This window comes from Lepus europaeus, chromosome 21 (genome assembly GCF_033115175.1).
Source record: "Lepus europaeus isolate LE1 chromosome 21, mLepTim1.pri, whole genome shotgun sequence".
In the NCBI taxonomy this organism is placed as follows: Eukaryota; Metazoa; Chordata; class Mammalia; order Lagomorpha; family Leporidae; genus Lepus; species Lepus europaeus.
Window position 1 is genome coordinate 26,135,483 of NC_084847.1, and position 15,900 is coordinate 26,151,382.

The following is a 15,900-nucleotide window of genomic DNA, read 5'->3' on the forward strand; positions in this document are numbered from 1 at the left end:
CAGCGGGATGGGTGATGAGAACAGCAAAACTGAGGCCCAGCTTGTGGGTAAAGACAGGTCTTCCAGAGCTGAGTTAGGACAATGTAAAGTGAGTAGGCTCCTCACAATGGAGGCCCTGGGCTGTGAGGGCCTCTGAGGCCAGCAGGGATCCTAGGCTAGTAGCTTGGTGATTTTTGCATACATCCCTTGGTCCTCAATGCAAATTGAGTCACAAATAAACCTCACCAGTACTGGTCAAGTTTGATAGTTATCAATGTAAATATACACTCCAGAAAATACCTATTTAGAACTATATACAGAAACATGTGAAACAAGTAAATGCATAAACACCTGAATATATAGACATATAAAATACACAAATGAATATGAATGTGTTGTTTTTGGTCAGACTGGTTGCTTCCCAAAATAAAATATAAATAGATATAACTATGTGCACAAATATATGTTTTCATAAATAAATTTTTTTTTTTTTTGACAGGCAGAGTGGATAGTGAGAGAGAGAGACAGAGAGAAAGGTCTTCCTTTTTGCCGCTGGTTCACCCTCCAATGGCCACTGTGGCCGGCGCATCTCGCTGATCCGAAGCCAGGAGCCAGGTGCTTCTCCTGGTCTCCCATGTGGGTGCAGGGCCCAAGGACTTGGGCCATCCTCCACTGCCTTCCCGGGCCATAGCAGAGAGCTGGCCTGGAAGAGAGGCAACCGGGATAGAATCCGGCGCCCCAACCGGGACTAGAACCCGGTGTGCCGGTGCCACAAGGCGGAGGATTAGCCTGTTAAGCCATGGCGCCGGCCGAGAGTGGTTTTTTTTTAGAACCTCCAAGATCAGCACATACAGTGGACACCTGCTCAGTGTGGGGGCTGTGGAGTCCTCACAGGAAATGAAGACCAGTTGCTCTGACACCTGAAGGTGCTCAAGTGTCAAAGGAGTCTGCATCTGATAAAATGATGCTGGGCTGTAGTGATGGCCCTGCCAAGTCTGGAGTGGCCTCCGGGTGGCTGGAGGATTCCAGAGCTAAGATTTGGCATCAGACACTGAATGCCACATATTCCTGAGAAAACCACTTCTGTCTGCTTCAGGTTGCATCTAGAGGTTCTCTCCCCCACCAAGATTAAGCCTGAAAGAGACCTGGATTGGAAAAACCTGGAGACCAAGTGCAGTAGTGACGCTCCATTACCTGAGATGCTCCAACCCAGGAGACAAGACGGGCTGGCCAACCTGTCCACTGGGAAAACTAGGTTAGAGTTCAAGTGTTGCCTTCTGTCTCTAGAATCAGGTGAGTGATAACTGTAGTCACACAAGGGCCCAGCGTGTGGAGGAAGACAGTCCTTTCAGAGCTGGTGTTTGGAGAATGGGCAGTGAGGATGTGCAATGCACCAGACCACAGAGAGGGCCCAGGTCATGGACTGGGTAGGGTTCCTAGGCCAGCAGCCTGGAGATCTTACTCTGATGTCTTGTGTCTCAGCGCTTGTCTGAGTCATGAATAACATGATAATTAATAACCTGGTTTCATCAGAGGTAATGTGAATATACATATCTTAAAATATATATTTACAAATATGTGGAGACATATGAAACAAATGAAATAAACATATGAATATCTTTTCTATTTTTATTTTTTAAGATTTATTTTTATTTATTTGAAAGAGCTACAGAGAGAGGTAGAGACAGAGAGAGAGGTCTTCCATCTGCTGCTTCACTCCCCAGATGGCCGCAACGGCTGGAGCTGCGCCAATCCAAAGGCAGGAGCCAGGAGCTTCTTTCGGGTCTCCCACGTGGGTGCAGAGGCCCAAAGACTTGGGCCATCTTCCACTGCTATCTCAGGCCATAGCAGAGATCTGGATCAGAAGAGGAGCAGCTGGGACTAGAACCAGTGTCCATATGGGATGCCAGTGCTTCAGGCCGGGGCTTTAACCTACTGCGCCACAGCACCAGCCCCCAACATATAAATATCTTAAATTAAACATGTTAAAAATTATTAATACTGGGGTTACGCTATGGCGTAACCTGTAAAGCTGCCGCCTGCAGTGCCGGCATCCCATATGGTGCCGGTTTGAGTCCCAGCTACTCCTCTTCTGGTCCCGTTTCTGCTTGTGGCCTGGGAAATCAGTGGACAATGGCCCAAGCACTTGGGCCCTTGCACCCATGTGGGACACTGGGAAAGCACCTGGCTCCTAGCTTCAGATCAGCACAGCTCTGGCCATTGCGGCCATGTGGAGAGTGAGCCAACAGATGGAAGATCTTTCTCTCTCTCGCTCCCTCCCTCTCAATGTCTGTAACTCCACCTCTCAAATAAATAAATAAAATATTTTTTTTTTAAAAAAGACATCCACATCTGGAGCTGGGGTTGTGGCATAGCGGGTAAAGCTGCCACCTGTGATGCTGGCATCCTAGTTGGGTGCCAGTTGGAGTCCCAGCTGCTCCACTTCCAATCCAGCTCCCTGCTAATGTGCCTGGAAAAGCAGCAGAAGATGGCTCAAGTCTGTGGGTCCCTGTACCCACGTGGGACACCCAGAAGAAGCTCCTGCTTGTCCTGGCTGTTGTGGCCATTTGGGGATGAACTAGTGAATTAGTCAATGGAAGACCTCTCTGTCTCTCCCTTTCTCTGTAACTGTGCCTTTCAGATAAATAAAAATAAATATTTAACTTAACCACTAGGCTAAGTGCCTATTCCAGTAACACGTCTTTCTTTCTTTCTTTTTCTTTCTTTCTTTCTTTCTTTCTTTCTTTCTTTCTTTCTTTCTTTCTTTCTTTCTTTCTTTTCTTTTCTTTTCTTTTCTTTTCTTTTCTTCCTTCCTTCCTTCCCTCCTTCCTTCCTAGGCTAAGTGCCTATTCCAGTAACACGTTTCTTCCTTCCTTCCTTCCTTCCTTCCTTCCTTCCTTCCTTCCTTCCTTCCTTCCTTCCTTTTCTTCTTCCTTCCTCCCTCCCTTCCTTCCTTCCATTGTAAAGATTTACTTATTTATTTTGAAAGTCAGAGTTACAGAGAGCGAGAGCAAGAGTGAGAGGGATGTTCCATCTGCTGTTTCACTCCCCACATGGCAAAACGGTCAGTGCTAGGCCAGACTGAAGCCAGGAGCCAGGATCTCCACCTGGTCTCCAAGCACTTGGACCATCTTTTGCTGCTTTTCCCAGGCTATTACAGGGAGCTGGATCAGAAATGGCACCGCTGAGACATGAACTGCCACCCATATGGGACGCTGGCATCACAGGCAGCGGCTTTACCCGCTATGTCACATTGCTGGCCCCAACACATACTATTTAAAAAAGATTTAAAAATGATGTTAATCTACAAAATTCTGGTTCACAATTACTAAGAATTAATATGTGAGTAAATCTATTAAAAATAAAGGGATGATGTGGTGGCTTAGCAGGTTAAGCCACTGCCTGCAATGGCAGCATCCCCTGTGTGCAGCCATTCATGTCCCAGCGACTGCACTTCTGATCCAGCTCCCTGCTAATGGCCTGGGAAAGCAGCAACAGATATCCAAGTGCCGGGCCCCTGCATCCACCTGGGAGACCTGGGAGAAGCTCTAGGCTCCTGGCTTTGGGCCCGGCCCAGTCTGGGCCATTGTGGCCATCTGGGGAGTGATAGGAGACTTCCCTCTTCTCTCTCTGTCTCTCCCTTTCTCTTTCTTGTAACTGCCTTTCAAATAAATAAAAATATTTTTAAAAAACTACTAAAAATAAAGGAAACAGGTCTGTTAGGAATATACAGGAAAAATAAGATATTTTGATTTAAAAAGTTATAAGAATTTGGTTTTGTTAAGGGAAAAGTAATTTTGTCTAGTTTAGAGGTTATTTAAATTTTGTTTCAAAGAAAAAATAAAAAATTGTGTAAACTTTATAAAAGGTAAGTCTTCTAAGAGAAATTCTATGTGTGATCAAGTTGGCTAAAATTATAAAAAAGTCCTTTAAAAATTAAACATATAATGATTCAAAACTAGAATTTGACTCATTTAAGCAAGTTTATTTTTTAGATTTATTTATTTTATTTGAAAGACAGAGTTACAGAGAGAGAAAGACAGAGACCGAGAGAGAAAGACAGATTGAGGGAGACAGAGAGATCTTTCATCCTCTGGTTCACTCTCCAAGTGGCCTCATGGCCAGGGCTGGGCCAGGTTGAAGCCAGGAGCCAGGAGCTTCATCCAGGTCTCCCAGCGAGGTGGCAGGGGACTGAGGACTCAGGCCATCTTCTGCTACTTTCCCAGGTGCATTAGCAGGGTGCTGGATCAGAAGTGGAACAGGAGGAACTTGAACCAGCGCCCACATGGGATGCTGGCGTTGCAGGCAATGGCTTAACCTGCTACACCACAGTGCTGGCCCCGTGCAAGATTTTTTTTTTTTTTTCCAAAAATATGGAACGCTTCACGAATTTGCGTGTCATCCTTGCGCAGGGGCCATGCTAATCTTCTCTGTATCGTTCCAATTTTAGTATATGTGCTGCCGAAGCGAGCACCCCGTGCAAGATTTTTATGTGATAATAGTATGAGGTAACTTTTGAGTAAACTGTAAAAAAAAAAAAAAAAAAAAAAAGGAGGGGCATGGAGAGCCAGATTCTGTATGCTGTGCCTCATGTTGTCTTTACCAGGTATTTTGAATTTCTCTTAAAAGAGTTGTACTTTTACAGCCATGTAGTTTCCTGTATTTGCTTTTAAAGTCTTCTAATTATTATTCCATCATCTGAATGACCATTATTTTTACAATGACCTGTGATCCTATTTTGATCAAGTGTTTTAAACTTTCAGGATTTGACAAACTTCCCAAAATTAATTTCTAAATTAAGTCTTTTGACCTCAGACTAACTCTGAACATTCCAGAGAGCCCTGGAAATCCAAGAGGGCCTAATAAATCTAGACTTACTTGATATGTTAAAATTAAATGAGAAACGGGGCCGGCATATGTGGCGTGGCGGGTAGGGCCCCTGCCATCCCATATGGGCACCGATTCAAGTCCCGGGGCTCCACTTCTGATCTGGGTCTCTGCTATGGTCTGGGAAAGCTTTGGAAGATGGCACCAATGCTTGGGCCCCTGCACCCGCATGGGAGATCCAGAGGAGGCTCCTGGCTTCGGATTGGCATAGCTCCAGCCATTGAGGCAGATTGGGGAGTGAACCAGCAGTTGGAAGACCTCTCTCTCTCTTTCTCTCTCTCTGCCTCTCCTTCTCTCTTTGTGTATAACTCTGACTTTCAAATAAATAAATAAATCTTATAAAAAAAAGAAAAATTATATGGGAAACACTGTCAGATAATAAATAATGTTTATCCTTCCTCGAGTTATGCTTGTATAAATATATTATTCATGGATGTTCCAAACTGTGTGAGATTTCTAAAAATCTGATGGCTATGTTATCAGTATCTATGTTATCAGTAATCCTGGCATTGAATTGTTATATACCATAGAGATAACCACTGGTAAACTGTCATCAGATGTTTAATCATGCTTATTTTTAAAGTCTCATCCATGGTTAAATTGTTTTATTCTGACGCTTTTCCAAAAAAAAATTTTTTTTACAAGCTATTATAATTCCAAAGTGTTGTCATCAAGGAGTTCCATGGGAAGGGTAAAAAGAGCTCTGAGAATGTGTGGTTGGTTCCACTAATTCCAACTGGGCAAGAGTTTTTCAAAACTTTGAAAAAGGAACTGATTGGGGGGCAGACATTTGACATAGCAGTTAAAATGCCATTTGGGGGGAGGGCAGCACTGTGGCACAGCGGGTTAAGCACCCCCTTCTCACCTGCAACCCTGACATTCCATTTCGGAGTGCCAGTTTGAATCCTGCCTGCTCCACTTCCAATCCAGCTTCCTGCTAATGTGCCTGGGAAAGCAGCAGATGATGGGCCAAGTTCTTGGACCCCTGCCACTCATCTGGGAGACCTGGATGGAGTTTCAGGCTCTTGGCTTCTACCTAGCCTAGCTCTGGCCATTGCCTGCATTTGAGGAGTGTACCAGTGGAAAAATGATCTCTCTCTCTCTCTCTCTCTGACTTACCCCACCCCCATCCTGTTACTCTGCCTTTCAAATGAATAAACAAGTAAGCAAATGTTAAAAAAAAAAAAAAAAAAAAAGATGTCACCTTAGATGCCCACATTGCTTATCGAAATCCTGGGTACGAGTTCCAGCTCTGTTCTGATCCAGCTAGATCCATTCCAATGTAGCCCCTGGAGGCAGCAGGCTCAAGTAGTTGGGTCCCTGCCACCCACAGAGGATGCATGGATAGAATTCTGGGGTCCTGGCTTTGACCTAGCCCAGCTCCAGCTCTTGTAGGCATTTGGGGAGTGAACCAGTAGATGGAAGATCTCTCTGCCTTTCAAATAAAAAAATAAATTTTTTAAATGACAGCTGGGCTCATAAAACTGCTAACCAAAATCAGACAACACAAAAATTAACATGAGACTAAATAAACCAATAAAAACTGTTATGAATTTCTGTGACTTTTTGTTTTGACTTAAAATCCATTGACTCTAAAATTCTCAAAGATAAAATCCGATGGGACTCCAGGGAACAGAGAGGCTGCCTTCCGTGCCTTCTTTAAATTCTTTGGGAGAAACATTTATTCAAACTGAACCTCTTTCCTGGTGCTTCTCTCTCCTTTAACCCTACACACATCCAGCAGACCCTCCCTCAGAGTACAAAATAATCAAAGCTGTTGGGATTAAATATTCCTCTCACTCAATCTTTTCAAACCCTATCATATATTTAGGCCACAATTCTCTACAAAAGAAGAAAAAGTGGGCCAACTAGTTCTAGATGATTATAGCCAGATCTAGTAGCCCGCAGGTTAAGCCTGAATGAGACCTACATGGAAACAACTGGAAGTCAAGTCCATCAGCAGCCTGCCCAACAAACATTTCTGGGCACCAAGGCCAGGAAGAAAACCAGGTCAAAGGTCAAGTTCAGGGCTCTCACTGCAAGATCTAATGTTTGATCAGAGAAACCAAACTAGGGCTGAAATCATTCTCTCTGAGCTGGTGTTTGGGATACGTGCAGTGAATATGCGCAAGGGACACCAGACCACAGAGAAGGCCCAGGCCATGTACACTGCCTGGAATCTTTATTAGGCCAGCAGTTGGTGACGTTTCCACACACTTAAGTTTTTTAGCACTAATATGAGTCATGAATATTCAGCTCACCCAGTGACAGCCTAAACAGAAAAAATATTGATATAGGGGCCGACACTGTGACATAGCTGGTAAAGCCACCACCTGTGGAAATGGCATCCCATGTGGGCGCCAGTTCGTGTCCCATCTGCTCCACTTCTGATCCAGCTCTCTGCTATGGCCTGGGAAAGCAGTGGAAGATGACCCAAGTCCTTGGGCCCTTGCACCCATGTGAGAGACCTGAAAGAAGCTCTTGGCTTCAGATGAGCCCAGCTCCGGTGGTTGTGGTCATTTGGGGAGTGAACCAGTGGATGGAAGATCTCTCTCTCTCTGTCTTTCTCTCTCTCCCTGTCTATAATTCTGCCTTAAAAATAAATAAATAAATGTTTAAAATATTGATATAAATATTTATGCATCGAAAGACTTTTTCACAAATATATACCAAGAAATATAGAACAGATTTAAATAAATAAACATATGGACGTGTATAAATATTAAACAAACACATGAATTAATACAAGCATATAACTATCTGCCAGACTAGATAGTGCTTCACCTGTGTAGAAAACATAAATGGGCTCACATACTTATTATATGAGTAAATAAATATTACATATAAAATGTATAGGTATGTAAGGGAAAATATTAATATAAGAATATATAACTTTGAAAACATGTATAAAACAGTACTGAGAAACACATACTATCCTGTATATATGGGGTAACTGGCATTCATGCAAGGGACAAATGGGTACTCTTTTCCTATTGGTAATGATCAGAGCCAAAATCTCACACTGAGTTGCTGGCTGCCAGTTTCAGGTGGCCCCTGCCTGACCTCAAGCACCAGGGAGGTCCCCTTTTAACCGAACAAGAATATGGCTTAAATCTGTGAATCCAGGTGAGAGCCCTTCTCTAGAACTCCTGAGGGGGGCACGTACCATAGAGCCCTGGTTTACATGGGTCATGCCAGGCACATCCCAGAAAATGAACCCCAGCTTTGTCTGCATCCTCAGGGTGCTCTGGCACCAGGTGAATCTGTGTAGGGTGAGATTACACCTGACTACAGGAGTGGCCCTGCCAACTCCATAAGGTTATCTGGGTGCTGGGCCGATATCCAAGGCCAAGATCTGGCATCAGACACTGGAACCTACACCTTTCAAAGCAAACCAGTTGAGTCTGGTTGAAACAGGATCTAGATAGAGCCACATAGAACAATCCTGAATGAGACCTGCATTGGAAACACCTCGGGGCCAGTATATGCGGGAGACACCATTATCTGAGAAGCTTCAACACAGGGGAACAATGTGCCAACACCTTCCAGCCACCAAGACAGGAGGTGCACCATGGAAAGTAGGCCACATGGGAGGAGCTGGGCTATGGCTCCTGCACTGGATTTAAGGGCACTGTGGGCAAACTAGGCTCAGGCAGTCGGGGGGAGGCAGTTGTTTCAGACCTGGTGTTTAAGGAAAGTGCTGTGAAGATGCAGGAAGCACCAGACCCCACAGAAGCCCTAGGCCATGGGCTTCCCAAGGAATTTCAGGCCTGCAGCTTGGTGATATGTCCACACATCTCTTGGCTGTCAGTGCTAGTCTAAGTCAGGAACAGTGACCTCACACAATAATGGCCTTGTTTCATGCATATCAGTAAAATACACACACCTAAAATATATATTCAAAAATATTCGAGTGCATGAAGAAATGTGGAACAAAGTTAAATAAACACATGAACAGGTATAAATATTTATAACAGAAATTTATTAATATCAATTCATTCTTTTATCTACCAGACTGGTGATATTCACCAGACAGTGTAAAGAAAACATAAATGAACACCCAGCTGTATACATACAGATGCGCACAAACAGCAAGTCTCTGTTGATTTATATATAGATAAATATCTATTAGTTACAAAAATATGTAGGTCTCTCATAAGGCAGAAAAGTAATACATGAATATTCAGAATGAAGGGAGACTTTATAAAGAGGTATGACAGGGGCTGGCGCTGTGGCATAGCAGGTAAAACCATCACCTGCAGTGCTGGTATCCCATATGGGCGTTGGTTCAAGTCCCAGCTGCTCCACTTCCAATCCAGCTCTCTGCTGTGGCCTAGGAAAGCAGTAGAAGATGGCCCAAGTCCTCGGGCCCCTGCACCCATGTGGGAGACCTGGAGGAAGCTCCTGGCTCCTGGCTTCAGAACAGCACAGCTCCGGCTGTTGCAGCCATCTGGAGAGTGAACCAGCAGATGGAAGACCTCTCTCTCTCTCCCTCTCTGCCTCTCCTTCTCTCTCTGTGTGTATCTCTGAATTTCAAATAAATAAAAAAATCTTTAAAGAAAATAAATAAAAGAGCTGTGACAACTAAGGGCAATGTGATGTTCTTGACCAGATACTATATGAAACAAACAAACAAAAAATAGCTAGGGAAGCCATCTTGAGGCAATTGGGGAAATTTGAATATGGGCTGTAGATTAAGTAATATTTATTGTATCAATTTTAATTTCTTTTGAAAGATTTATTTATTTGAAAAGCAGACCAACAGAGAAGAGTTTAAGACAGAGAGACAGAGACAGAGACAGAGACAGAGATCTTCCACCTGCTGGTTCACTTCCCAAATGCCCACAACAGCCAGAGCTGGGCCAGGCTGAAGCCAGGAGCCAGGAACTCCATCTGGATCTCCCACATGGGTGGCAGGGACCCAAACATTTGAGCCATCTTCCACTGCCTTTCCAGGTGCATTAGCAGGAAGCTGGATCAAAAGCAGAGCAGCCGAGACTGCAATATTAGATGTTATGGGAGAATATCCTTATTTTCAAGTATTTATACAAATATAAAGTATATTCTTATATATAAAACTGCAAAAAACACCCACAATCTCATTCACACACAAGAACGTCCTTGCATGCCAGGGACCAATGGGCACTCAACTGGTCTACTGGAGGAAATGGGAGGTGATGACACCAAATGAGTCCCTGGTGGCCCAGTTTTATGTGGCCCTTGCCTACTTCTGGCACCGGGGAAGTCCCCTTTGAAGCTACCAAGACCAGGTTCCATCACCCACCTTTGAGGAGCAGGACTATGAGACTATTTCCTCCATTTCTCCATCCGAATGACAGCCTTTCTTTAGAACCCAACATGCAGTAGAGTCCTGGTTCATGAGATTGATTTAGGGGTCTCCTAGGAAACCAAGATGAGCTTGTATGAACCTTTGGGGTGCTCTGGCATCAGTGAGTCCACACAGGCATGAGCTACAGGAATGGACCTGCCAAGGCTGAAGTGGCCTCTTGCATGTCAGTGAATTCCTTGCGCCCGATTTGGATCAGACACTGAACGCTCCACATTGGACAGCAGCCCTGTTCTGTATAATTCTAGATGGATCCAGAGTTCCACAGAAGAATCCTGAGTGAGACCTAGATTGGATAGATACACATGGGCCATCTATCAGGAAAAACTCAATTATTTGAGGAGCTTTGAACAGAGAGGGTCAGGTTGTCAATTATCTTTGGCCACCAAGGGAGGTCAGTTTAGAGACTGGGCCAAAAGTGCTGAGTGCCCTCCGAGCTCTTTCTCCTGAACTGGGGAGATAATGAGTGCAGTCAAATCAAGGCTCAGCTTGTGGGAAAGACTTCTTTCAGAGCCGTGAAGGGTGCAGTGAGCATTAAATGAACCAGACTACAGAGGAGTCTCAGACAATGTGCTGCACAAGGTATGGTTTCACCAGGGTGTGTAGAAGAGAAAGCCTAAGGGGCAGGAGTTTAATGGTTCAGAAGCCTTTTGGGAGGCCTGCATCTCATATTGGACTCCCTGTGTTCTAGTTCCTGGCTCTGTTCCCAATTCCAGCTTCCTGCTAATGTACACCCCAGGAGGCAGCAGGTGATGGACCAAATACTTGGGTCCCTGCCACCCATGTGGGAGACCTGGAGTGAGTTCTTGGCTCCTGGTTCAGCCTAGCCTTGGCTTAGCCATTCATGGAGTGAACCAGTGGATGGGAGATGTCTCTGTTTCTCTCTTTCTCTTTCTCTTCCTACATTTCAAGTAAATTTAAAAATTTAAGTTTTAAATAACAAAAAACGAATGAACCCATGTTTCTATATACATAAGAAATCTATATATATACATATATATGTAATATATAAGTATATAAGGCAGAGTATTAACATTAATATGTAAATATAAAATGATATATTAAACAAATACTGAAAAAGACACAGTACATCATACACATACCAGAACTAGCGTTCATGCCAGGCAGTCACGAGCACTCTCATCATCCAATGGCAAAGATGGGACCCATGGATGCCAAGCTCCAGCTGACCCTGGTCTGACCCCTAGCACTAGGGCAGTCTCATTTTGACCAAAGAAGAAAATTGTGGAGGTGCTCCTGTGGAGGACTGGAATGTTTCCTGTGTCTGTGGCTCTGGGTGAGAGCTGTTTAGGACCCAGAAGGGAGCCAGGTGCAGCAGAATCCTGGCTATTGTGGGTGACCTGCTTCTTCTTCTGCCCCCAGGGTGCTCCTGCATCATGCCAGGCGGGGTGGGGTAAGATTATTCCAGGCCACAGGAATAGCCCTGCTATGTCCTCTGGGTGGTTAAGTGTTCCCCAGGGCCGGGATTTGACATCAGACACAGAAACCCACCATATGCACAGAACAAACAGCTTCTGTCTGGCTCTCGCTTTGAGCTTCACAGATTAAGCCAGAGTGAGACCTGGATTGTCAACAACTGATGAGCGTAGTGAACTTGTTGCTTGGCTTGCGTGGAAAAACTGTCATTTCGGAGCTGGCATTTAGGCAATGTGCAGTGAATATGTGACCACACTGAGGTCCCAGGAAGTGGGGAACTGAAGCGATCGGCTTCCTGAGATTTCCACGCATCTCTGCTCCCAGTGCGAGTCTGGGTGGAATCCTCACCTCAGCACATAATAGCCAAATTTGATAAATGATAGCATGAATCTGCACCAGGACATTTGTAATTACAAAGATACTCAGAGAACTCTGGGGCAATTTTAAATAAATACATAAGCACATGGGTAGGTATAAATGAAGAGAAAATGTAAATTAAAGTCTATGTTTAAACACACACACAAATACAAAAAAATATATAGAGAGATTATAAATAAAAATATATGGATATAAAAAGAAAATTTTAATACATGAACATGGAAGTGTCAAAATGTACATATTTCTTAAATAGAGAAAAATGAGAAATATACACACATGGTAATTTGCATCCCTGCCAGGAAGCAACACGTTCTCTCTCAACTACTGGCAAGGACAGGAGTCAAAAGTGCCAAGGGAATCCCTGGTTGCCACATTTAGGTGGTCTTTCCCTGACCTCAAGCATGAGGCCAGTCCTCTTTCTTTAAAAATTTTAATTACTTACTTTTTTTTTTTTTTTTTGACAGGCAGGGTGGACAGTGTGAGAGAGAGAGACAGAGAGAAAGGTCTTCCTTTTGCCATTGGTTCACCCTCCAAAGGGCCGCCGCGGCCAGTGCGCTGCGGCCGGCGCACCGCACTGATCCGAAGGCAGGAGCCAGGTGCTTATCCTGGTCTCCCATGGGGTGCAGGGCCCAAGCACTTGGGCCATCCTCCACTTCACTCCCAGGCCACAGCAGAGAGCTGGCCTGGAAGAGGGGCAACCGGGACAGAATCCGGTGCCCCAACTGGGACTAGAACCCGGTGTGCCGGCGCCGCAAGGCGGAGGATTAGCCTATTGAACCACAGCACCGGCCTTAATTATTTACTTTTAAAAGCTATTTATTTGAAAGGCAGAGTGACAAAGAGAGAGGGATAGGGGCCGCCATTGTGAGCAGTGGGTTAAGTCACTGCTTGCAATGCTGGCAACCCATATCAAAACGCTAGTTTGAGTCCTGGCTCTTCTTCTTCTTCTTCTCCTTCCTCCTTCCTCCTTCCTCCTCCTTCTTCTTCTTCTTCATTTGAAAGGCAGAGTTACAGAGAGGCAGAGGCAGAGAGAGAGAGAGAGATATCTTCCTTCTGTCAATCTACTCCCCAGATGGCCGCAATGGCTGGAGCTGGGCTGATCCAAAGCCAGAAGCCAGGAACTTCTTCTGGATCTCCCATTCGGGTGTAGGGGCCCAAGGACTTGGGCCATCCTTTAAAAAAAAAAAAAAAGATTTATATATTTGAAAGGCAGAGTTACAGAGAGGCAGAGGCTGAGAGAGAGAGAGAGAGAGAGAGAGAGAGAGATCTTCCATCTGCTGGTTCACTCCCCAGATGGCCGCAATGGCTAGAGCTGGGCTGATACTAAACTAGCAGCCAGGACCTTCCTCCCGGTCTCCCACGAGGGTGCAGGGGCCCAAGCATTTGGACCATCTTATACTGCTTTCTCAGGCCATAGCAGAGAGCTGGATTGGAAGTGGAGCAGCCCAGGACTCAAACTGGCACCCATATGGGATGCTGGCACTTTACCCAGTATGCCACAGCAACCATCCCTGCTCCACTTCTGATGTGCCTGGGAAGACAGTGGAAGATGGCCCAAGTCCTTGGGTCCCTGCCATCCATGTGGGACACCTGGATGAGGCTCTTCGCTTTTGGCTTCAGTCTGGCCCAGCCCAACCATTGCAGCTTTTGGGGAGTGAACCAATGAATAGATGATCTCCTCTCTCTCTCTCTGCCTTTAAAATTAATTAATTAATTAATTAATCTTTAAAGGAGAGAGGGAGACAGAGACAGAGATGGGGGGGTGCAGAGAGAGAGAGAGGTCTTCCATCTGCAGGTCCACTCCCTAGATAGCTGCAACTGCTGGGACTAGGCCAGGCCAAAACCAAGAGTCAGGAACTCCATCCAGGTGTCCCATGTGGGTGGGCAGAGGCCCAAGCACTTGAGCCATCTTCTGCTGCTTTCCCAGGCACATTAGCAGGGAGCTGGATCAGAAGCAGAGAAGCTGGGACTCAAACAGGCACTCACATGGAAGGAACGCTGATATCTCAGGTGATGGTTTAACGTGCTGTGCCCCAACACCAGCCCCAGCTTTTTAAATTTTTTAACTAGTTAGTGTATTTCCATTTTATTTAAGAGAGGGAGAGGGGAGAGGGGAGGGGGAGTGGGAGGGGGGAGAAGGGACATGGGAGGGAGAGAGGGAGAGGGAGAGCGAGAGCAAGAGCAACAGCCAGAGGGAGAAGACAGAGATCTTCCATCTGCTGGTTCACTCCTCAAACGCTCTCAGCAGCCAGGGCTGGGTCAACCTGAAGCCGGGAACCCGGAACTTTAGGTCTCCCCACATTGGCAGGGATCCAGATATTTGAGCCATCGTCTGCTGCCTCCATGCATTAGCAGGACGCTGGATCAGAAGCAGAGGAGTCAGGACTTGAACCCAAGCACTCCAATATGGGATGCAGGCATCTCAAGCAGCATCTTAACCACTCTTGCTAAATGCCCACCCCTGAAGCAGTTCCCTTTTGACCTAACAAGACCAGGTGCCATCAACCTCCTGCAGGCTGCACTATATCCTGACTGTGTGGGGAGGAGGTGTTCTCAAGAACCCCCAGGGAGGCACAGAGCATAGAGTTCTGTTTGCTGCAAGGCTCTGCCAAGAAATGAAGCCCATCTTGTTCTGAGCCTTCTGTGTGCTCTGGCATCAAGCCTGTGCCTGTGGTAGGATGGCACGGGGCTCCAAGGATGGCCAGCTAAGTTTGGGGTGTCCCTTAGGCAGCTGGAGGACTCTTAGGGCCAAAATTTGACATCAGAGACTGAAAGCTACACATCCCAGAGCAAACAGCTCCTTCAGAGCCAGTGTTTGGAATATACAGTGAAGGTTCAAGGCACCGAACTAAAAGGAGATGCCAGGCCATGGGCCCTGCACCAGACCTTAGGCCGGCAGCTTGGTGATGTTCCCACACGTCTCTTGCTTCTCAGTGCCAGTCTGTATCACCCAATAATATCCACTACAATGAATTTATACCTACCCAAACCTTTGTTTATTCATTTATTTATTAAAGACTTATTTAATTTACTTGAAAGGCAGAGTGACAGAGAGAAGGGGAGAGACAGATAGAGAGAGATCTTTACCCACTGGTTCACTCTCCAAATGGCCACAACAGCCAGAGAGCTGGGCAAGGCTGAAGCCAGGAGGCAGGAACTCCATCTGAGTCTCCCACATGGGTGGCAGGGACTCAAGCACTTGGGCCATCTTCCACTGCCTTCCCAGGCACATTAGCAGGGAGCTGGATTGGAGGAAGAATAGCTGGGATTTTTTTTCCCCAGAAGGCTTTTGTTTAAGGAATACAAACTTCATGCATTTCATATGTACAACTTTAGGAACATGGTGATTCTTCCCACCATACCCTCCCACCCCTCTTCCTCCTTCCTCTCTTATTCTCACTCTTATTTTTCACTAAAATCTATTTTCAATTAACTTTATACACATATGATTAACTCTATACTAAGCAGAGTTTAATAAATAGCATAAAAAAAAAAGCTTCCTCAACAGTTAAGACAAGAGCTGTTCAAAGTCATTGAATCTCTATGTTTCAATTTCATTCCTGTAGATTACCTTTTAGGGGCTCTATCAGTTCTCACAAATCAGGGAGAATATATGGTATTTGTCCTTTTGGGACCAGCTTATTTCACTAAGTTTTTTTTTTTTAAGATTTATTTATTTATTTTGTGGAGTTCAGTTATGCGTAATTAATTCAAACCATAAGTTAGTTTAGATTAAGTACATTTGCAGTTAAGACTTAATAGTAATGTAGTATGTTAAGACTAAATGATATGAAATATGGGCAACATATTAAAGTCAAGCTAAATTTTGGTCTTAGGAGCTTTTAGGACCTGTTGTGAGAACCGCCATTCTT

The 15,900-nt window shown here is 45.1% G+C and overlaps 1 protein-coding gene and 1 non-coding gene across 2 annotated transcripts in view; one reads left to right on the top strand and one right to left on the bottom strand.

Annotated features, from left to right (window-relative positions):
- LOC133750477 (uncharacterized) overlaps positions 1 to 15,900 on the top strand; it is a 50,854-nt gene that overhangs the window by 21,769 nt on the left and 13,185 nt on the right. Inside the window, exon 3 of the mRNA XM_062180077.1 lies at positions 1,076 to 1,272. Coding sequence (XP_062036061.1) covers positions 1,076 to 1,272 — 197 coding nt within the window. The remainder of the gene's footprint in view (positions 1 to 1,075; positions 1,273 to 15,900) is intronic.
- Positions 4,347 to 4,453, bottom strand: LOC133751123 (U6 spliceosomal RNA). The gene has a single exon (XR_009864758.1). It is a non-coding gene; the product is annotated as a U6 spliceosomal RNA (small nuclear RNA).